The sequence below is a fragment of the Trichophyton benhamiae genome, assembly GCF_000151125.1.
Source record: "Trichophyton benhamiae CBS 112371 chromosome Unknown contix00378_25.r1.exp, whole genome shotgun sequence".
NCBI lineage: Eukaryota > Fungi > Ascomycota > Eurotiomycetes > Onygenales > Arthrodermataceae > Trichophyton > Trichophyton benhamiae.
In genome coordinates this window covers 440,351-460,638 of record NW_003315106.1, presented here as the reverse complement: position 1 = coordinate 460,638, position 20,288 = coordinate 440,351, and the positions used below count along the sequence as shown (strand labels likewise).

Here is a 20,288-nt window from a genome sequence, read left to right as displayed (position 1 = left end):
CGATAACGCTTCTTGTTGTCTGATTATTTAGCCCTCCGGGTGTGGAGTGTTCAGGCTTCTGGGCATGTAGCAATTTGTGGGGGATGTACACCTCCACCTGCTCAGCTGGACGGGTTATGTTCATCTAATTAGCTATCGGGAGTCCCATTGTCCCCAAGTTATGGAAAACAGCTCCCAAAAGCAATAACTGACTGAGCATCTCGCGATAACAGAGATACACAATCAACATGAAGGCTGTTTCAGTTTTGATGCTAGTGCTGCGCACGGTGAAGAGGCAGCCTATGATATCATACCAGCTTGCACGAGGTGACTATGGGGAACTGATTTCGGGATCGATATCATCATCCTTCCCTCCCTTATCTTTTTCACATCTGTTTAGCTACGCTGCAACCTTATATGCCGCCGACATAGTCGCAATCGTCACTAACTGTCTCATCTATATAAAAAGTTGTTGTTTATACAGTTAAACTACTCGATTATGTGAGACGGTACCAAAGTTTACGTGTGAAGCCCATGGTTCCGCCCATGGCTAAAACTTATACCCTAACATGACGTCCACGACTTCATGCTGCTGAAAAGACACCGGGAAAAGCCATCAAGTGGCTGGTGCAGTCGATATGGACGCTCTTGCACAGATTGTGTTCAGTTTACCAGGTCTTCCCAGAGAAATCTGAACGCTGCCATGGAGAAGTTGAACCAGGTGCTAGATGTTATGCAATATGCAGAGAAAGAGCTTACAAAGTTGAGCCTCATTGCATATTATGCATCGATGCTCTACCATGGTTCTATCCAGCGCCCCCCCTTTTCGCTCCCAGGAAATACGCGCTTAAAGATGTCATCGACTTTTTTCTTAGGAGCATTGGATACTAGCTATGGCACCATCTCATGGCTCGTTATGACAACATCCATCATGGGCGAGGAGAAGGGATTTATAAAATTCCTCTTCTCCTGTAATTTTCAACCTGACCTCCTTCATTCTCCTTTCATCTTTCGTTTGTTTCTCGCAAGTATGACTGATACCACCTAAACTTCGTCTATTAAGATATACCCTAGACTACCTACTTGGTATCAAGAGCGGAGTTTCCAAAGAACAATCACATCGAAAACATACAAAGATTAGCCTATATCAAGATGACGCGCGCCCGTGACATCGACGAGATCTTCAATGTAGAGGCTCTTGAGGGTATCAACTTGTCCATAAGTGCCCCATTCCGCAAACTCTCCAATCGTCTCTTCAACAGGAAGAAGAAGAATAAAAATAGAGAGGAGCGGGCCTATGATGAGACACCGGGAGAGGAAGCAGCTGGGGAGTCTACTCCTGACAAGTCCATGAAGGCTGCCTCTGATGAAGAAGAGAATGATTCTCTCCCTACTCTCAAGAAGCTTGCTCCTCCAGTTGATAGTGTACACCCGCTCAGGGTCATCGAAGGACTGGACGGGCCTATTTTGCCGCACAAGGGCCCCGCAGGATATCGCCCTGGCGTCCACCGGGCGGTAACTAGGGTCATAATCGAGGCCCATCAGCGTCCCGATCCAGGACCGTCCTACCCGACGCTTCCTGGCTCCAACCTCCCATTTCCTCGCCTTCCGCGCCCACCTGTGACTGCTACCTCTGCCCGAGCTGCTGCGGTTGCCCCAATATCAGCCACTTCGGCTGGTTCTACCCCATCTCCTCCGTCTTCGCCCGAGGCCCCCCCGGCCATAAAAGTTGTATCCGAACACCCACCTGTTCTCGACCTTACTCTTCCAGGCTCGGCCTTTAGCAAGCAGGACCTCTCTGATATTTTCAGGGCCTTGGATTAATGTTGTTAATTTCATCGCTGCTATCTTGTTGTCTTCCGCTGTGCATTGTATGTCATGGACTGGCATTGGCATTTAAGTGTCGGTTTAATCCGTTTTAACCCTTGTATATAACTACGGTGATGGTATGTATTTTACTTGATTGGATATTCAAAAAGGCACGAGGGAAAGGGGAAAAAAATGGAAAAGATATCTATTCGCTTTGCTTATGATCATGGAGGTGAATATGCTATGGCTCATTCGTATGCGTTCGAATACAGGAGACCCCGTATATCATCAAGAATTCATTTTGTCTGTCATTGAATCCACTTCCTCAACTTCGTCATCAGCTTCATCCTCACCTTCTTGTAGACTATAACGCCCCTTGATAAACTCCTTCGTAGTCTCCAACGTCTTAAGCACCTCCATCGTAATCATAGGCTTCATCAACGCAGACTCATGCAGGCCTGCGTCCACCAGCTTGGCTGATTCCTCACTGAGCGGGTATCCACCCCAAGTCGGTATACCCCCTTCCTCTGCCTCAGCGAAACACATCGCATCCTCGTCCTCAAGGGAATACGTGTAGGTCTTTCCTCCATCCTGGATAAGCTCTTCATTCAGTTTTTCGGGAGGTCGTGGATGGTTGTCGTTATCTATATTATTATTGTCATTAGGAACGAAGGCCACAGACCCTTCCGGTGAGCTGATGCTATCTCGCTTGGCCTTAACAGAGCGCCTGATAGCTTCGATAGCCTGCTTATTCTTTAATATTACTTCTGCTCCAGGGCTCCTCCGACTACGTGAGTCAGTAAACAGGCCCAATCCTATCCTTTCCACTACTAACTTTGGTATTTTGCCTCCATTTTCAACCCAGAATGCCCCAAGGAGGTCGGTGTCCGGCATTAGACCAGTATAACATCTTTTATCACCCGTTGCGAGTATCCCGTCAATGAACTGCGCCGCTGCAATCCTCGCCGTTTCCTCGCATACAGAACCGCCGTGGCATATTGGCACAACGAAGTCGTCAATATGCCAGACGCCGTCGTATCCTAACGCTGCCTTTGTCTCGGGGTAGTTCCACTTCCCTTTCGTATACTGTAGTAGCCTAATCATAGACTGTCGATGGGGTTGGTTACAAGGAGAATTTTCAGCATCACGTCTAAAGGAGATCGGACAGTGAACCAACGTCGTTGCCAACACACGCTTCGGACAAATACAACAACGGAATTCAGCGGATGCCATGATGAATCGTTCGTGGAAAGATGCTATCATCTGAAAAGGCTCTGGATCGTGGCTAGCATTTGCAACTGACTCTAGAAGCCCGGCTTCCCATCGAGAAGTAAACACGAGACATGTTAGACGGCCGGCATCGACCTCAGTCGCTGTTGCGCCTTGACTCCGGTTCAGTATCGGCTGGCCGCATAATACCGTGTAGCGTAATGGAACTCGCTCGTGCAGGTGCATTCTCGTGGGACTGTGACCTGGAATACTAGGAACAGGTGGCTCGCTTGGAACAGCCTCATCACCGCTATCAGTAACGTCGTCGTCTTCCCATTCATCTGCCTCGAGTGCATCCCGGAACATAGCCATGTCCGTGGCGAATTTGGAGCTACAAGTCGACCGACGGTGCAGGAGCGGCCCAGCCGAGCGGTTCTGCTCGTCCTTTGCGCTTTCGTCGCTATCATAGTCATTATCATCAGTTTTTATTTCTTCTGGAGCTGGGGTATCATCGAATCCAAAAGCCTTTAGAAACCTCGCAACCTCCAAGTTGGCCTCCTTTCGACAGTTGTCCTCCGCTGAGCATACCGGCACTGCTAATCCGTTGATGTATGGCATATGAACGTTGCTTCCGATGGCCGAACGCACTTTGACATCTGAGTCAAGCTCTTCTACGAGCTTTGCAATCGATAGCATCAGCCCAAACAACCTGTCTCCATCTGCGAGAGTATAATACCCATCATAGGTGCAGCAGATAGGCAAATAAAGGACAGCTGCTGCTGGCTGATTATCGCAGACCGCACATTGTTTGCTTCCCCACAGCTCCAATATCTGGTCATGGTGTGTACTTGCTAGGGTCGCTATCTCTTTGAACTGAATTGAATCACAGTCCCGTCGATGCTTGCGGCGCTCCCATATTCGGCCTCGTGGCTCTTCGGCCTTCTTTCGAGCGTGTTCGATGAAAGCAGCGTTGACTTTGCTCTCAAACGAGACGTGTTTAAGCGGATGGGAAGGCGTTGAAGACGTTGAGTGAGAAGTTGGGGCGCGCTGAGGCCTGCCATAAAACACGCTGAAGATGATAGGTATATCGAGGGAGGAGGAGGAACTTGAGGATGAGAAAGAAGACGAGAAAGAGGGAAATTCCTTGCTGTATTCTGCCTTCTTCTTGGGACTTCCAGAGGAGCGCTGTTTGGGGACTTCAAGCTGTGCCATGGTTGTTGTCTGTTGGTGGTAACGGGTGAAGGGGAATTGGTCGAGTAGATATCTCGGTGAAAAGGAGTTGGGCAGTTGATGTCTGCTTAGCCCCTACTAGTTAGCAGGACACTAGTAGGAATCAGGAGCGATAAAATAAACGGCATCCTCCGTTGATATCAAGGTGAGAAGTGGAACATGGAAGAAACCAATATCGGAATGCCAATATTGGTGTTTGCTCAAAATGCCAACACAGAGGGGCCCGTCAATTTCACTCCGACTTGACAACACATCAACTGCATGGATTAACAGTATCTTATTCAATTAGCATATAAGGGTAGCGGTATCCAACCTGTTTTCATAATAATTGTAAAAAGGAAAGGGGGGGGAACCATATCCATCTATCTTTTGATAACCTAGCCTTTGGGGAAACATCAGCAAAAAATACCGGAAAGATTTGGTAGACAAAAAGTCGGAGAGGAAAAGCAATCACGCTGGTATATCCGGCCTGGCCTATAACATATTGATATTGGGAGGGCCATAAAGAGAAATAGGGTTGTAAGGTAGGAGAGCGAGGAATGCATGCTAAGTAGCCCAAAAAAAAAAAAAAAAAAAAAAAAAAAAAAAAAAAAAACCAAGAAACAAAAATAAGAGTACAGGAGAACCAACCATGGAGACAAGAGTTCAAACAAGAGCTATGAGAAATGAATGAAAAAGAGACGACAATAAGAATGGATGGTACGCCATTAAGATATTTGATATAGACGGGAAGGAAAGTGAGATGTATAAAGGGATTCCTGAAGCATATAATCAGTTCGTGAGGGAGAAAAAGTACGAGATATGAAATAGATGAAGAGGAAATAAATTATGGAAGAGTAATAATTCATGAGTGCGAAGGATATGTGTTTGGCCTGTGACGACAGGTGGCCGGGCTTAATATATAGATTCGAAAAGGTAGAGAAGGCCGAAGATGATGAAGCAGATGGCACCACCAAAGGTGACTATGAGAACATGTTAGAAGCCGAATTGATACACACGTTATAGAGACTAGAGGGATATTCATACCAACTCGGATGCTGACTTTGCCAGCGATCGCTCGTCCACCTATGACTGCACCGGCAGTGCAAAGCGCATGACCAATAACGGCACCACAGGTAACCCACCAATAATCAGCACCAGCAGCCATGGCGATAGTAGCTATCTGGCTTCGATCTCCCCATTCTCCTAGGAAGGTCATGACAAAAGTTTGCACCCAAGCGGGACTCAACAGGAACGAAAACAGGTTGCTAACACCAGACATCATGTTTGCAAGGGTGTTAGCGCGAGATGGAGAGTTATCCCTCGACGACGATGAGGAGAGACTCTCTGGAGAGGGGAGCATATGGTTGGAAGAGCGGCTCTTCCGTGGGAGTCCCCCATGGCCAGATTCTAGCGCATAGGCACTGATACCGGAGCGGCCGCGGCCCATGCGAAGCTGCTCATGTTCCTTCTCTTCAAGCTCCATCTCAACCTCTTTCATTTCCTGACTGACATTCTCATCTGGGGACATGTTTCGTGCCTCGACCATCATTTTAAAGCCAAAGACGAAGAAAAGGATCGATGCAAGAGCACTGGTAAAGTGAGCGGGTAGAAGGGTAGGAACTGCGTGGCCAAGGACGGCGGAGAGAACGGTCATGACAGCGAGTGCACTAAATGCGGCAGAAAAGACGAGCATGCGAGGATGGCGCATAGCCATAAGCGCAGCGACAAGGAAGGTCTTGTCACCAATCTCGGAGAAAACAATCATGGTAAGCGAAAGGAAGAACGAGTCGGAGGGATGGATAATTTCGTTGCCAGATTGTTTCGACGGTATCTTGGTATCGGGGGAGCGAGAGGATCCTGGTTTCGTAGAGAGATCAGGACCACGAGATTTATCTGACTTCCCTGAGGAAACAGAGTGAGGAGACTCGGGTAGATCGTCAGGTTTCTACAATGGGTAATTGAATGTTAGAACAAAGCAAGAGTGGGCATAGCGAAACATGATTAAAAATTCAACCTACCTCCAAAACCTTTGATCCCTTTTTGTCATCCTCGCTATCCTCTGGCTGGTCGTCTTGCCCGGGAATCTTCGTCTGTTCACTGTGAGGGAGTGGAGGTAACTCCTTGGGAGAGTCCGGTTTCCTGTTGGTGCTCGTGTCTTTGCCCTTGGATTTCGCCGACACTCCGCCCTCTGTACCTGTTGTTCCCTCCTTGGGCCCTGAACGGTTCTTATCATCCATTACTCCATCATTTGAGTGAGGAATCTTGGTCCCGTCAGGGGCGATATGCTCGGTGTCTTCTGAGAAGGTATCATCCTCCTCATCCTCTTGCTTTGAGCCACCATTCTTGGACGACTTCTTACGCCCTCGCTCTGCATTTGTCTCTACAAAAGGGCCGGCGTGCGGTTTGCCATCCTTCCCGTCGAAGGGGCTGTTAAATTCCCAGGTTGCAGAGTCATCCGAGGAAACCGTGTCCGCCACGGCCTTTGAAGGGTCTGACTCCCGAGTACCTTTGGACGTCTCTTTTTTCTTTGCATCTGGATTCGATACTGGACCGGCTATAGCGGTAGAGATAGAGAGGAGGAGGAGGGCGGACGAGACGAAAGGCTGGACACGCATGTTGGGCTGCTTCAGGTCTGGGGTTGATTAATTAGGCAAGATATCGTTATGTTTTGCGGTTTTCGAGATAAGCTGAATTCCTCCGGCAATCGGTCTGTGGTAGTCAAGCAATTCCAGATCGCCGAAAGAAGAGCAAGCCTTGTGTGAATAGCGTTATTAGGCCGAAAGGTTGTGTTGATAATGAAGCCGGGATCGGGATGCCTAGTTAATTGCGACAACGAAGGGTGAGCGTCAGCCCAAAAAGGAAAAAGAAAACTCAGCCGGTCAACAGAACGAAAAACGAAGGGCAACAAGAAGGAAAACGGATGCAAATGAGCGTAAATCAGGGTCTAGCACAGCATGTCTCGATGTCGCAGCGAGGCTCAGATAGCGCTGAAGGTGAAGTTGAAGTCGAAGTCGAAGTTGAAGTCGCCCTTCGACGCCGACGCCGACGACTTCTCAAAGGGGGCGTTTCGCGGGCGGCCTGTCCAGCTCACGTGCTCTGAGCGAGGGCCTCGACCGCCCGAAAGTCTTGGCAGCCTTTTCTCTGCTTTTCTTGCGATATCAAAAAATCAAAAACTTATCAGACATGGAAGCCCCTTTTTTCCTGCCTGGGCTCGTTTGGGGCCCTTTTCCACGGAGAAGCCGCCCAGCGAGACCGACCAGGATCCGGGTTTGTTTCCTGGCTGGATGTCGGAGCTGTCAGGTCGCGCAAGCTGTGGGGAAAAAGGAAAAAAAATGGCCTGTGGGATGTGCAACGAGAACACCTCGAGTCTAGGGGGCCAGGTTTCAAGAGCCTTGCCGATGAGACGTTAAAGAGGAGCTTCTTCGTTCGTGCTGCGGCCAGCTAGCCCAGCTAGCCCATGTTCGATCCACCCGTTGGTGTTGGTTTGTTGGCGGCCGTGGCGAGTCCCAAGTTCCCTTTTTTCCGTCCCGCGTATCCCAGACATCGCTCAGCTAGTAGTAGTTAGCTATCGATAAAAAATACCGAGCCGGCATAAACATAACTACATCACGAATCCATGCATGGAGAAATCTGTGCAACAGGAAACGAATCACATCTCATCACCAACACATAAAAAACGTCTCTTCGAGGATTGATCTTGGCTGCAGTGCCCCTGACATCACCGTTGTTTTACCACTACAAAGTTATTCTCCTGCAGGTCCACTTTGCCTTTACCCAGAGTGAAGATCAGCCTTTTTTTCTCTTGACTCCGCCGATAAATCACCCTCAAGTGGTTTGCCTACCGATTCTTCCTCAAGGCTGCCCTCCCATTTCGGTGCGTAGTCAGGAATCGGGTCGTCATAGTGAAAAGTACTAAAAACTCGCCAGATAGCAGTCTCAGCTTTTAGCTCCTCTGGATACGTGGTCATTGTCTTTTCCAGAGCATTGAAAAATTCCTCACGGTATGGTCGGTAGCCATAGTGAATTTTAGTATACTCCCAGTACTCGGGATACCATCCCGCAAACTCCCAATCAACAATTGCGACAATTCTTCCGCCCTTGACCAGCACATTGTTTGGGCACATATCTCCATGCGCGTACTTGATAGTATACGACCTTGAACGGCCATGAACCTGTTTAACAGACTCATCCCAAGACTCAAGGGGCATGCCGCGTCGGACATAATAGTGAAAGTGGGCAATGTCATCAAAAGGGCCAAAAAGACGGTCTCCTAGTCGATGGTCATAGCCAGGCCCCAAGAGACTCGAGCCGACAGCCCCTTCTTTGGGCGGAACAAGGCTCCGTAACTGTTGGACGTATGCCGTAAACTCCTGAACAACGTTTTCCCGCTGGTCGTCAGTCATCCCCGGCCAAGCGGAGTCGAGAGTCTGTCCATCTATCGCGTCCATGACCATGTGCTGTCTCTCTCCGCCATAGTCGTACACTTTTCTCACACGGGGAATCGGGATGGTGGTATGTTTTTGAATATATTGCAAAGCTTCAAGCTCTATAGGGCGACTATAGAATTTGATAATTCTCTTGAATGGAAGACGCTTCACTCGCCGAGACCGTGTTTCTCCCCTGTACTTGTCGAAAAGGGCAGCGAGACGTATTTGAAGTCGGAGCCATGCCGGTGGCTCTTCAGACCTGAGCTTGACCCAGCGAACATTCGCCATCAGACCTGCAGAGTTTAGTAGCTCAGAACAAAGATGTTTTTGTTTCCGAGAGGTGGTCGGTCAACGTAGCTGCTGAACCACGAGTCTGCCTATTAAACCAACTCAAGTCATAAATGGTTCAGCTTTATTTGCCGAGTTAATTAACGAAATAACTCTAACTGCCCGTTACCTAAGTTAGTTATAGTCACGTGCGCTAACTAGTTCCAAGTTTGATCAACTAACTGGTTGGATATCCAACATTAACTTGCCGTATTATGCTGCATCTCTACATACGGCGTACGGAGTACTAATTGAATTTCTTCCTTTGTTGACATGTTGCCTTTTCATTCGCCGATAGGGGCATTCTCCCCTGAAAAATGGATAAAGCTGGAACTGCACCGTTTCGCATTATGCACCATGGTTACTGCTAATTATAAATCCAAGATACATTCCACTGGTTACCAACCATTAAGCGCCGTATCCCTGTGCTCATACTTCCGCTCCTCATTTTCTACGTTTTGCTTTTTTTCCAACACAGCTTATAGCAAATAAGTTACTAAAAATAATAAGCGCCGTCTTTTACTGAGCTACCCTTCCTGTATAGCTACCCCTCCGTAACTTCAGACGGTAGTCTCTACGTCGGGGTCTAGGTATATTAAGCTGCCCTTTCCTGCCCTCGAACGAAAGATGGCATTTCTTAATCTATGTTTGTCTATACCCAAGACCCATTCTCTCACTTTTCTGATTAGAGAGGATTTGAGCCAGCCTTCTCGGCTTTACCATCCCCCATATCTTCAGCTTAACCCAAACACCCTATCAACCCCGGTCACCACCAAGCCGTCAACATTGGTTGCCTTCCTCTTGCCTATATAACCCTAAGTGCTCGAAGCTGCAGCAACATTATTATCCAGCATCTACAATGGGAGATAAAGACCGTGTTTTCGTCGCCACCTACTTTCGACAGGGTGTAACGAGTGAAGTTGGGTGCAGGACAATCTTAAAACATGCCACGTACCACTGGGCAATATGGGTTGAGAAGAAAAATAGCGCAGGCCCAGGATATTGCTTGGATGTCAAAGAACACCCTCCATTTTCAAATTTGCCTGGTTCGGGGGGTTGGAAGTATGAATTTCGGAATGCAAATTTCGAGCGTAGCCACGCAATGCTTGGCCGGATGATGATTGGAAAGCTCCCCAAAGGTATTACCGCACATGATGTCGATACGCTGCTTCAAAGAGTTGCTTTACCCAGAGAAAACGCCACACCTGTCGAAAATTGTGTTACCTGGATTAGGGCTGCAATCCAAGCACTTCAGGAAAAACAATGGGTGGAGAATTTCGATATCGACAAACTCATGGATCACACACTGGACGAATCTGATAAGTGGTATGGAGCAAACAAAAACCTGCAAGGCGCAACTGAAATGGCCAATTATACAAACCGCCCGCTGTGAGTGTAAGAAGGCATTCAACGTCACCAGCAAATTGCACGGCTTTTTCAAAACGAGGATTGTGAGGTTTAGAAAGGGGGGAAACGGTGGATAAGGTACATACATACATATATATTTCATGTAAACAAATGATATGAGTATATATATTATTGTTATTGTACGATTCATCTCAAGAAGCAATGCATTGGCTTTTTCCAACTTGTCTCCGAATTGCTCTCGGAGTTTAGGACTAGGGTTTAGGGTCAACTAGGGTTAGGGTTACAAATGCGGTATAGCCCTTACACGTGATGTAGCCTTCCTAAAACAGTTTAGCGTTCGTCGTTGTTTATTTGGACGACGCCCCAACCTCAATATTTTTGAACTCAGCAACTCCAACAGCCTGATGTCGCTAGTTATATCTATTACTCGAGCGTCAGCTTCTATGCATTTATGACTGTACAACGTATATTCCCATATATTGCTTGTTAGTGGCCTGTCTGGCGCTCTAGGTCGAAGAATACGATGGCTCAAACAAGAAGTGCCGTCACTCCACCTACACAGAGCCAACCGCCAAAAAGTCGCTCCGTGCCCGCTAAACGCGCGCAAGGAACCAGCTCTCGGGTAACTAGAAGCCGCAGTCGGGAGCTTGGGGAGAGTCCGGCGCCGGCCAGCTTCAAAGTTCCTTCATTGCCACCAAAGAGAGACGAAGTTGGCGGCCAGAAGCCTGTTCCTAAGACCCCGAGAGCCTCTGACGCTTCGACCAGGAGAAACAGTGAGTAATTGCCTTCATTTTCCCTTTGTGCACCTTTATTTTGGTTATTTCATGCCAGAGTCAACCTAACGGCTGCACAGACCTCTCTCCTATCACTGAGGATTGTGCGGATGGACCAAGGATTGGCATCGAGTTTTCTCCTAACCACCAGTCCTATATAAGCCAAACATATGTTGCCGAATCGCACACGGACCATGGCAATATTTCAGGGACTACTATGCTCCAGACTGATGAGTCGGGTTATGAAACCGATGAACCAGACCCTCATCTCTTGCTTGATACCCTCCCAGACATCCTTAATGCATCAACCAAGGCCCTGGATCTTTTGGCACCCCCAGGAATTTCTTATGCCAATATCTCAAAGTACATCCAAACACCCAAATTTAGCGCCAGGATCAACCGTACTAAAGTGACCTTTGAGACTCAAAAGAAATGCATAACGAAAGCAAACTTCATTCCTGTTGATCGATCTGTCAAAGTCCTGTCTTCAATAAAAAAGCTCGACTGGCAGTCTCGAGGAATCTATCAGAAAGCCAACCTAGCACAACTAGCCTTAGATCTTATCAATCCACGTTCAACTGCATTAACAGCGACAGTGGATGACAGCTTCCCATTGGCCTTCATGGACTCACGATCGCTTGGAGATTCTAGAACTTCTGCAGGGGATGACCTTCAGAAAGAAACGTTCCAGATAGGACTTGAGCTCCGTACTCAACGTTTCATCTCAAGCTTACTGTCTAACTCCCCAGATCAGTATTCAGAACCGGAAGAGTTGCTTGCGGATGTGTTTTACAACCCTTCGCTCGGTGAGGTTAGTACTGAATTAAAAGGCTGGGAAATGGACGGTCTAATGGATGAGGATGATCAGTTACCGGAAGAATTCCGTGGAACTGTTCAAGAGAGAATTGACCTGATTCGAAAGTTAGTTGTACAGGAGGGAGGCTTAAAATCTAGGTTTCCATGGTCGGAGTTTATCGTCTCCATCGCGAACTGGATTCGACGGCGGGTAAATGCCATTGACCAGCAACTCAGCTCACAAATACCGGTTGAAGAAGCAATGAGGATACTACAATCTGAATTGGACAAAAGGTCTAGCTTCGGGCCAGGGAACCCGATGGAACCCATATCAGATCCTACCCTCGACGAAGTGGAACCTCCTGTTGAGAGGAACACCACGCCAGATAGAGCCATGGAAATCCAACGAGAGGACAGAGAAGAGCCCGCTGCCACCATAAGCCCAACCACTATGCCCCGTCGGCGATTTAGAGGGAGGGGGGCACTTCAGCAGGTTCTGGCGGCTGGGCCAGCCCGAGATGCTCCCTCTATGCCAAAGCAGGCCAATACTGCAGAGTTATTAGAGCCACTCCAAGCTCCTGCAAATCCATCCACTCCGCCCCGTCGGCGATTTAGAGGGAAGGGAGCGCTTCAGCAAATTCTGGCAACTGAGCCAGTGCGAGATGCTCCCTCTATACCAGAGCAAGCTGCTCCTGCCGAGATAACAGAAGCTCCAGAAGCTCCCGCAAGTCCAGCCCTCCATCCGCCTCGTCGGTTTCAGAGAAAAGCTGCGATCAGATATCTCCTTGGAATCGGGGCCACGGACGAATCATCCTCTGGCAAACCTACAGATGGGACAAACATTGCTCCGTCAGTGCCCCAGATAAAAGAAGGACCAGAAACACAATCGATCCCAGTTCAGGATTCTCTATTTGACGACGAGGTGCTTGGCGATGGCTTGCAGTCATCTCCTTTGCAAAATCCCCCTCCTCGGCCTACACCAGGTGTCAGAACCCAAGAATCACCGCGAAAAAATGGACCGAGCAACAGTAGACCAGAAGAGCTTCCTCCTCTCTCCTCAGCGGATATTTGGAGACTTTCTGAAGAAGGGAATATCGCTAGAAAATCGAAGCAAGTGGCCAAAAGTGTTGGAGCATTTATAGACCGACAAGCGAATGCACATCGAGTCTCGCCCATTAGTTTCTCGCCAAGCCCACGCGCCAGTGTGGCCCCTGTATCAGGCCCGCAGAAGCGTGGTGCCGCAGCTTTGGACTATGACAGCCATGAGTCTGAGAGTGATGATGATGAGTTTGAGACCGATAGTCGCCCGGTCAAGAAACGCCGTGTTATAAGTGCTCCGGCTCCTCCTCGACCTACACCAGGTTCAATTTCCCGTGGAGATAGGACAAACAGCCGGGGAGCCACTAGGACTAGGTCACCTTCGACCACTGCTCCTCCACCACAACGGTTTGAGTCAGTAAATGTTGAAGTTCAGCGCGCAGGAAACTGGGCTCCTCGGCGAGCCTGGTCACTTGAAGAGGAAACGTGCCTGAGGGAGCTGATTGAAGTCTGTGGTGGGCCTTCTTGGGCCGAGATAAAGAGGCGAGATTCCATGGCTGGGAATATACTGAGCAAACGAACTCAGGTACAAATCAAGGATAAAGGCGCCCAGATGCATTATGACGATTTGATGTAAGTTCCTGCTCATTCTCTCCGATCAGGAGCCGTTTGGCTAATGCTTACGTTTGGTTCAGGACTGGTCGTCCTCTCACGGAGGGCATGGCCAACGTGCCTATCAAAGCAAAAATGAGGGATCGGCTCATCAAAGAGGGTAAAATCGAAGCCTCCTCCGGTACCTTGTGATCGATGAGAGTAATGTACTGTATAACTAATGTCTTTATGACCAAGCCTGGTGCTGGTGCTATGATTGTCATGACCATTTTATGAAGCCGGTGGTTCCTGGGACCACATTTTTGGGCCGGCGCATGCGGAGTACAGGCGCATATCTTTTTATTTTGGCATTTTTCTCATGACGGAGAGTTTACTCGCTTGTTTCTTGGACTTAAGATATATATAATAATTGCACAGTGAACGAGTTTTTCGTTCTTCTTTATTTTTGGCATGCGCTTCGCAAACCTCGGGACATTGACAGGGCAGCCATATCCCTGCACAGCCAATCGCATGGATACAGAATACGACGAGCGGGCGACCCCCCCAGCCATCACCAGGCACCTCCTGCGTGACCAGCCAATGTGCGCCAGCGTCGTGCAGACCAGAGTTAAGCAAATATGGGGGCCAAGCGGCCGTTGCTTGGTGGTGCAAAGCGGCTGAAACCCGCTTCGCAAGGCTCGTGCAGCTCACTAGTAAACGAGTTCTCGCTGGCTCGCTTCCTTCACAATCCTTCAACTCTGCATTCTGGAGCTACACCATCTGGCTGCTTGTGGTTTATCAAGCGGTTTTCGGAGGTCTATTATTTTCCCAGAAGGCACCTCTATTTTGCTCTGTGACGGAGGAACTGGCTGGTTGAAGCTCGCCAATATCTCACAGCCATGTCGCTTCGAATCCCTGACCAGTACTACCGATCGAGGTCTAAGTCTCGAGAACGATCAAGATCGCGACACGGCCGTGAGCACGATCATACTGAACGCAGTCATAGCCGCAGCCATAGCCATGTTCGCAGGGCATCTCCTTCCAGGGAGAGGGAGAAACCTTCAAAAAAGTACTATGACTATGACTCGTATGAGGACGAAGTCTCTCGGCGGACAAGCGCGCGGCGCATGTCTACGCAGTATCGCGAAGTTTCCCCCTCCGATGATGAAAGGTATCAGCCATCAAGGAGCTCAAAGTACTCTACGCAAGTAACAAACGATCACTACTATCTCTCCGACGAGCATGCACTAGCTCCTACGGATAGATATTCGTCTAGTTCGAAGCCATCCAAGAGCAAGCGGTCAAGTTACATTTACGACTCCCGGTCGGATATTGACGCTGCTCCGGCCACCAAGCCGCCGGCCGTCGCTTATCCTTCGCCACGGCCATCCCGACTACATGAGCCAGCATACTATTCAGAGTCGGAAGATGACCATCTGGCATATGGTGAACCTTACGACTACCCCCTTGCTAGAAACCATCACCGTCGTTTGCGGTCACGATCAGGATCCCGTGGCAGGCGTCCGGCGAACCCAAAGGTGACATATGATTCAGACTCCAGCTATGAGTATACCAAGGAGTATACAGCGGATCGGCGACGGTACTCCCGCAGTCGAACCAGGGAATCGCCGCGACATGGAAGTTTATTTGAGCCAGAACAAGCTCCTGCGCCTGCCGGCTCCTCTGCTCGAGACGAGATGCCTCCTATGGTGCAAAAGACACAGAACTTTGGGCTAAGCAGTACGCTGGAAAAGCTGAAGTCGCAGCTTTACCCGTCTTCCGATACCAAGGACCGCCATTTTGATGAAAAACCATCTGATATTGATCTCAATGCATGGGCTGAAATCCCCGAATGTGAACGTGAAGGCTATGTTCCACCAGCAACTGAGAATCAGCCTGCTGCAGTTCCCCAACCACATAATGATAATCATAATAATCATCCCGAGGTGCCTAATATATATGCCAATCTTACGCAGTATTACCAACTGCAGAAGCAGCCTATGGTAGCTTCCACTGCCCCAGTGGCGACCGCCCCAGAGCTGCCTCCCCGCCCGCAGACTTCAACTTATACTCGCCCTATTCCCAGTGTGATACCAGGGGCAACTGTCGCCAGCCCGGCAACATCAACTACCCAGTATCCTAGCATTCCTGCTGCGCGATATGTACCTCCACAATACAGTCAAACGCCCGCTAGTGTTCAGACATTGGGCCCGAAGCCAGAACATAAACGCGCAACATCTACTGGACATATTCCCACAAAGCAAACATACAGCAAGCCAGATGTTTACCAGTATTCTGTACCTGCCTCACAGATCAGATATTCCACCCAGACACCCGCACCTACTGCTCCAGCTGCTACTACTAACCCTAATTATACTGCTCCTCCTCCTCCTGCCGCTGCCGCTGCCGCTGCTACAAATCCTACCAAAGTCCAATATGCTCCGGCTCCAGTTACCCAGCCGAAGCAACCCTCATATCTAGAAATAAAGCCGCGTCGTCAAACCGTCTCCAGCAAGCCAAGTAACTTGAACTTAGCTCCTGACAACCAAATGAAGATACCCGGCAGTTTCCCAGATGGCGCCAACCCTCCAGCCAGCCCACTCCTAGAGCCTTATAAGGGTACATACCAAAGTATATCTCCTATTCAATGGCCAACGTCCCTTGGGGATGATGCCTTGTCAGACATCGAGCCTCTCAACGGCAAAGAAAGCAAGACTTTAGGCCGCAAGAGAAGTAAGAAAGACAAGAAAAAGATGGAAGATCCTGGCCTGGAACTTGAAATCCGTAGGAGATTGTCCACCAGCTTAGGCCCGAGCGTGATCAAGGAGATTGCACCTAAGGAAGCTCAGGTGTACGTCTATGACCCCAAAGATGACGCGAAACTGGTCCATTCTGCCCTAAATCATTCCAAAATCAATGCTAAAACATTGATAAAGATCCTTCCATACCTCACATCTGATGAGATTCTGCATCTTCGTGGGGCATACAAGAATCTAAGGGTCATGACCAGAAAGGGGGTGAACATGGCCAAGCATATCAAGATGGTGGTCCCCGGAAACTTCGGTAAAGTATGCTATGCGACTGCCTTGGGGCAGTGGGAGTCGGAAGCTCTATGGGCCAATTTCTGGTATCAATCGAGCCGTACTCGGCATGAACTCCTTATCGAGTCACTTATCGGGAGGCCCAATGCTGAAATCAAGGAGATCAAGGCTTGCTTCCGCGACAAGAGGTATCAGGATAACCTTGAGCTGTGTATGCAGACTGAGCTCAAAGCAGACAAGTTCCGCGTTGCTATTCTACTTGCTTTGCAGGAGAAGAGACAGCCTGACAACGCGCCCTTGAACGTTGACTTGGTTCGCAGGGATGTTTATGACCTACATCGGGCAGTGACCTCGCGAGACGGAGGCGAGACCGCTATGATACAGATTATCATAGTAAGGGGCAATGCGCACCTTCGGGAAGTGTTGCAAGCTTATGAGATGACTTATCGGGAGAACTTTACAAGGGCTATGCTCTCGAAGTCTCGAAATTTGGTGGTACGTATCGCTTATTTGCTTTATTCATTTGCCGTATCCTGACTCTATTTTTACCTTATAGGGAGAGACATTGGGCCATATTCTAAACGGTGTTCGTAACCGGCCCATGAGAGATGCTCTACTCATCCACCAGGCTATCACAGAGTCTGGCACTGGACGTGACCGTGCTGAGCTGCTAATTTCACGCTTAGTCCGTCTGCACTGGGAGCCACATCACTTGGAAAGAGTCAAATCCGAGTACCGTCGAAAATACGGTCGGTTCATTGAAGACCATATCGAGGAAGAAATTATCGAGGTTGGAGGTGCTGGAGCCCATGAAAAGAAAACTGAATGGGCCGATTTCTGCGTGGAGCTGGTTAAGAGTTCGAGCTTTCATGTTGAAAACGAGGAACCATGACTGGCCGGTTACTTAATGATAATATTCGCCTTGCTGGGGTTGCTCATTTTGCTTTCCTTTGGTATATAATCATGGTCTGAAGACGAGGGACAATTGATGAAGCGAAGCCAATACACTTCTTTTTACGGGTTCCATGTTATCCGCTGCATCTTAATTATTGGAGGTAGAAATTTCATATTTACCAAGAGACTTACACATTTATGCCTTCCAAAAGCTACATGAAAGTGCTAATATAAAAGCCGTACAACTACGCTGGTAGAGAAAGGACAGCACCATAGTTACTCCAATGGAAAGAGGGTCAAATCGTTAAAATGGCGCAGCGCCTTGTATATCATGAGTGCCTTATTCCCAATCAACAGCCGGAGTAATGGCTCCGGTACGTCCGTTGCAGCAACAAGGGAGAAAGGTACATTGTTATCCTTTCCTATGCTCCTTGGAACGACCTTGGAAAAAAACAAAAACCTATAGAACAAGAGAAACCCCCTCTGGACCCAGGCTTTTGAAATTTGAGACAAGCAGAGAGAAAAACGTGTGGTAGTGGTATTTTCAATAATTTCGTTTTTTGAATTCTTAAATTAAATGGTCGTCTCGTATGGAAGAGGAGCAAGGGTCTCTGGGGCGTTTCCTTCCAGGCTCACTACTCTGGCCTCACGGGGACCGACGGGCTGTCTCTTCAAGTGGACGTGGACACCCTCCTCCTTGGCCTTGCGCTTCTTGACAGCGTTCTCCTTGACACGGTTGAGGAACTCCTCTCGGGATCGGGAGTGGTTGATGTGCTCGATGCGGACGTTCACTCGCTTCTCGATGTATCGGTTGCCGACGCGCTTGTAGATTATGACACCAACGGCGGACTTGGTGACGTTGTATACGACGCCGGTCTTTCCGTGGAAGTCTTTGTGTGGCATACTAGAAAACGGAAACGTTTTAGTAAACCAGGTGCTGTTATCAAACTATCCGCCTCCATTTCTCGATCATTGGATCTTTCGCCTCTTCTAATCTTTTATTTCCCATGCTCATCACATTCTTTGGGGCCAGAGAATCGTATAATCGAGGCGAATGGATTTGGATCAACACAGGTGGAATTGGTCAACTAACCCCTTCTGAACAGCACCGTTGACCTTGAGATCAACAATATCACCGACACTAGAGACGTATAGTATCAGCATGACAATTCCACCAATATTAACCGTATACACATCATTCGAAAGGTCCCGTACCGGTAGGTCTTCAGGTAGGTGGACAGCGGGATAACACCCTTCTTCTTGAAGTCGCGAGAAAAGGCATACTATTCAACACATCGTCAGCTTCCCCTGCACCGCCCACGGAGTCGCAACAAAAGCCAGAGCCAAAACGTACGCGAGTGCCCGCCCTCAAACCGGCTGAGTGACCCATCTTGACGGCTGGATGAAGGGTTGTGTCGTTGCTGGGAGTTTGTCGAGCCTGGTGAAGTTGCTGCGCTGCTCGAGATTGTCTTTCGACGTCGCAAACTTCTTTTTCGCTTAGCGTGCGCTTTTCGGGCGGCGAGGGCTGCAGCCCTAACTAGTCGCCCAAACGGGAGAAGCGACTGCTTATGTCAGCATCTCCAGAAACACCCAAAAAAACCTCGTGAACTTTTTCGTCTCTTCGTTTTCTTCCTGTTCGCATCGACAAGTTCTGGTGTGCAGCTCAGCCTTCGACAACTAATTCACCATGGCTCCGTACGTTGACGCCCCCCTGGCGAAGAGAGATGGAAGAGATTGAGGGCGCTGGATGCGTTGCTAACATGTCTGTGTTGATTGCAGGCGCGCATACTCCAAGACCTACAAGGTCCCACGTCGTCGTAAGTATTGAGCTATTCTCCAAGTTGCGATTTGGATATTCCGCAGGGGAAAAAAGTAGTCGACTGAAGTGCTAATGCGTTCTCTTTTTTTATAGCATTCGAGTCGGCTCGTCTGTTAGTACTTCCCGGCCACTGAGCAATTAGCTTGCTTTTGCTTATGTCGTTGGTGCGAACTGTTCCTAACCTGCGCGTTTTCGCCTATTTCTAGTGACTCCGAATTGAAGCTGGTCGGCGAATATGGCCTCCGCAACAAGCGTGAGGTGTGGCGTGTCAACCTGACTTTGTCCAAGATCCGTCGTGCTGCTCGGTATGGTTTTTTCCTGGAATTTATGGTATATGTGATATCAGGAGGTGGAGCGCTAATAAGGAGTGGCTGCAGTGAGCTTCTCACCCTTGACGAGAAGGATCCCAAGCGTCTTTTCGAGGGTAACGCCTTGATTCGACGACTTGTCCGTGTTGGTGTCCTCGACGAGTCCCGCATGAAGCTCGATTACGTGCTTGCTCTTAAGATTGAAGATTTCTTGGAGCGCCGTCTTCAGACTTGCGTCTACAGACTTGGATTGGCCAAGTCCATCCATCACGCCCGTGTTCTTATCAGACAGAGACACATCCGGTACGCATCCACGCTCCACTGATGCATATCTCATTGGACTATCTCTAACGTGTATTAATAGTGTCGGCAAGCAAATCGTCAACGTCCCATCCTTCGTTGTCCGTCTTGACTCCCAGAAGCACATTGACTTCTCCCTCACCTCTCCTCTTGGTGGTGGTCGCCCTGGCCGCGTTAAGCGCAAGAAGATGAGAGCTGCCGAGAAGGGTGATGACGAGGAGGAGGAGGAAGACGAGGAGTAGATGATTAAAAAAGAGGATACAAAATAAAACAAAATAATAAATGGATGTCGCTATCCAAAATACTCCCATGTATATCATGAAATACGAGTTATGACCAAACCATTCAATATACAATAGCGACCATTTCCCTTTATATACATACCTTGTGTCTGTCTC

The 20,288-nt window shown here is 48.8% G+C and overlaps 9 protein-coding genes across 9 annotated transcripts; 5 read left to right on the top strand and 4 right to left on the bottom strand.

Annotated features, from left to right (window-relative positions):
* Nucleotides 1-565: 565 nt before the first annotated feature.
* ARB_07355 (uncharacterized protein) lies at nt 566-1,803 on the top strand (the record flags this gene model as incomplete). The annotated part of the gene is made up of 2 exons (XM_003014748.1): nt 566-950; nt 1,121-1,803. The coding sequence occupies 2 exons, from the start codon at nt 566-568 to the stop codon at nt 1,801-1,803; spliced, it is 1,068 nt and encodes a 355-aa protein (XP_003014794.1).
* Nucleotides 1,804-2,076: 273 nt separating this feature from the next.
* On the bottom strand, nt 2,077-4,209 carry ARB_07354 (uncharacterized protein; the record flags this gene model as incomplete). The annotated part of the gene is made up of 1 exon (XM_003014747.1): nt 2,077-4,209. The coding sequence occupies one exon, from the start codon at nt 4,207-4,209 to the stop codon at nt 2,077-2,079; it is 2,133 nt and encodes a 710-aa protein (XP_003014793.1).
* Nucleotides 4,210-5,121: 912 nt separating this feature from the next.
* Nucleotides 5,122-6,824, bottom strand: ARB_07353 (uncharacterized protein; the record flags this gene model as incomplete). The annotated part of the gene is made up of 3 exons (XM_003014746.1): nt 5,122-5,189; nt 5,254-6,154; nt 6,228-6,824. 3 exons carry the CDS (start codon nt 6,822-6,824, stop codon nt 5,122-5,124), a joined length of 1,566 nt encoding a protein of 521 aa, XP_003014792.1.
* A 1,155-nt stretch (nt 6,825-7,979) lies between these two features.
* On the bottom strand, nt 7,980-8,924 carry ARB_07352 (uncharacterized protein; the record flags this gene model as incomplete). Its single annotated transcript, XM_003014745.1, has 1 exon — nt 7,980-8,924. One exon carries the CDS (start codon nt 8,922-8,924, stop codon nt 7,980-7,982), a length of 945 nt encoding a protein of 314 aa, XP_003014791.1.
* Nucleotides 8,925-10,065: 1,141 nt separating this feature from the next.
* ARB_07351 (uncharacterized protein) lies at nt 10,066-10,356 on the top strand (the record flags this gene model as incomplete). Its single annotated transcript, XM_003014744.1, has 1 exon — nt 10,066-10,356. The coding sequence occupies one exon, from the start codon at nt 10,066-10,068 to the stop codon at nt 10,354-10,356; it is 291 nt and encodes a 96-aa protein (XP_003014790.1).
* A 965-nt stretch (nt 10,357-11,321) lies between these two features.
* ARB_07350 (MYB DNA-binding domain protein) lies at nt 11,322-13,741 on the top strand (the record flags this gene model as incomplete). Its single annotated transcript, XM_003014743.1, has 2 exons — nt 11,322-13,570; nt 13,633-13,741. The coding sequence occupies 2 exons, from the start codon at nt 11,322-11,324 to the stop codon at nt 13,739-13,741; spliced, it is 2,358 nt and encodes a 785-aa protein (XP_003014789.1).
* Nucleotides 13,742-14,655: 914 nt separating this feature from the next.
* Nucleotides 14,656-17,461, top strand: ARB_07349 (annexin ANXC4; the record flags this gene model as incomplete). Its single annotated transcript, XM_003014742.1, has 2 exons — nt 14,656-17,064; nt 17,126-17,461. The coding sequence occupies 2 exons, from the start codon at nt 14,656-14,658 to the stop codon at nt 17,459-17,461; spliced, it is 2,745 nt and encodes a 914-aa protein (XP_003014788.1).
* A 575-nt stretch (nt 17,462-18,036) lies between these two features.
* On the bottom strand, nt 18,037-18,627 carry ARB_07348 (uncharacterized protein; the record flags this gene model as incomplete). Its single annotated transcript, XM_003014741.1, has 2 exons — nt 18,037-18,367; nt 18,557-18,627. 2 exons carry the CDS (start codon nt 18,625-18,627, stop codon nt 18,037-18,039), a joined length of 402 nt encoding a protein of 133 aa, XP_003014787.1.
* Nucleotides 18,628-19,187: 560 nt separating this feature from the next.
* ARB_07347 (uncharacterized protein) lies at nt 19,188-20,132 on the top strand (the record flags this gene model as incomplete). The annotated part of the gene is made up of 3 exons (XM_003014740.1): nt 19,188-19,348; nt 19,489-19,893; nt 19,955-20,132. The coding sequence occupies 3 exons, from the start codon at nt 19,188-19,190 to the stop codon at nt 20,130-20,132; spliced, it is 744 nt and encodes a 247-aa protein (XP_003014786.1).
* Nucleotides 20,133-20,288: the final 156 nt, after the last annotated feature.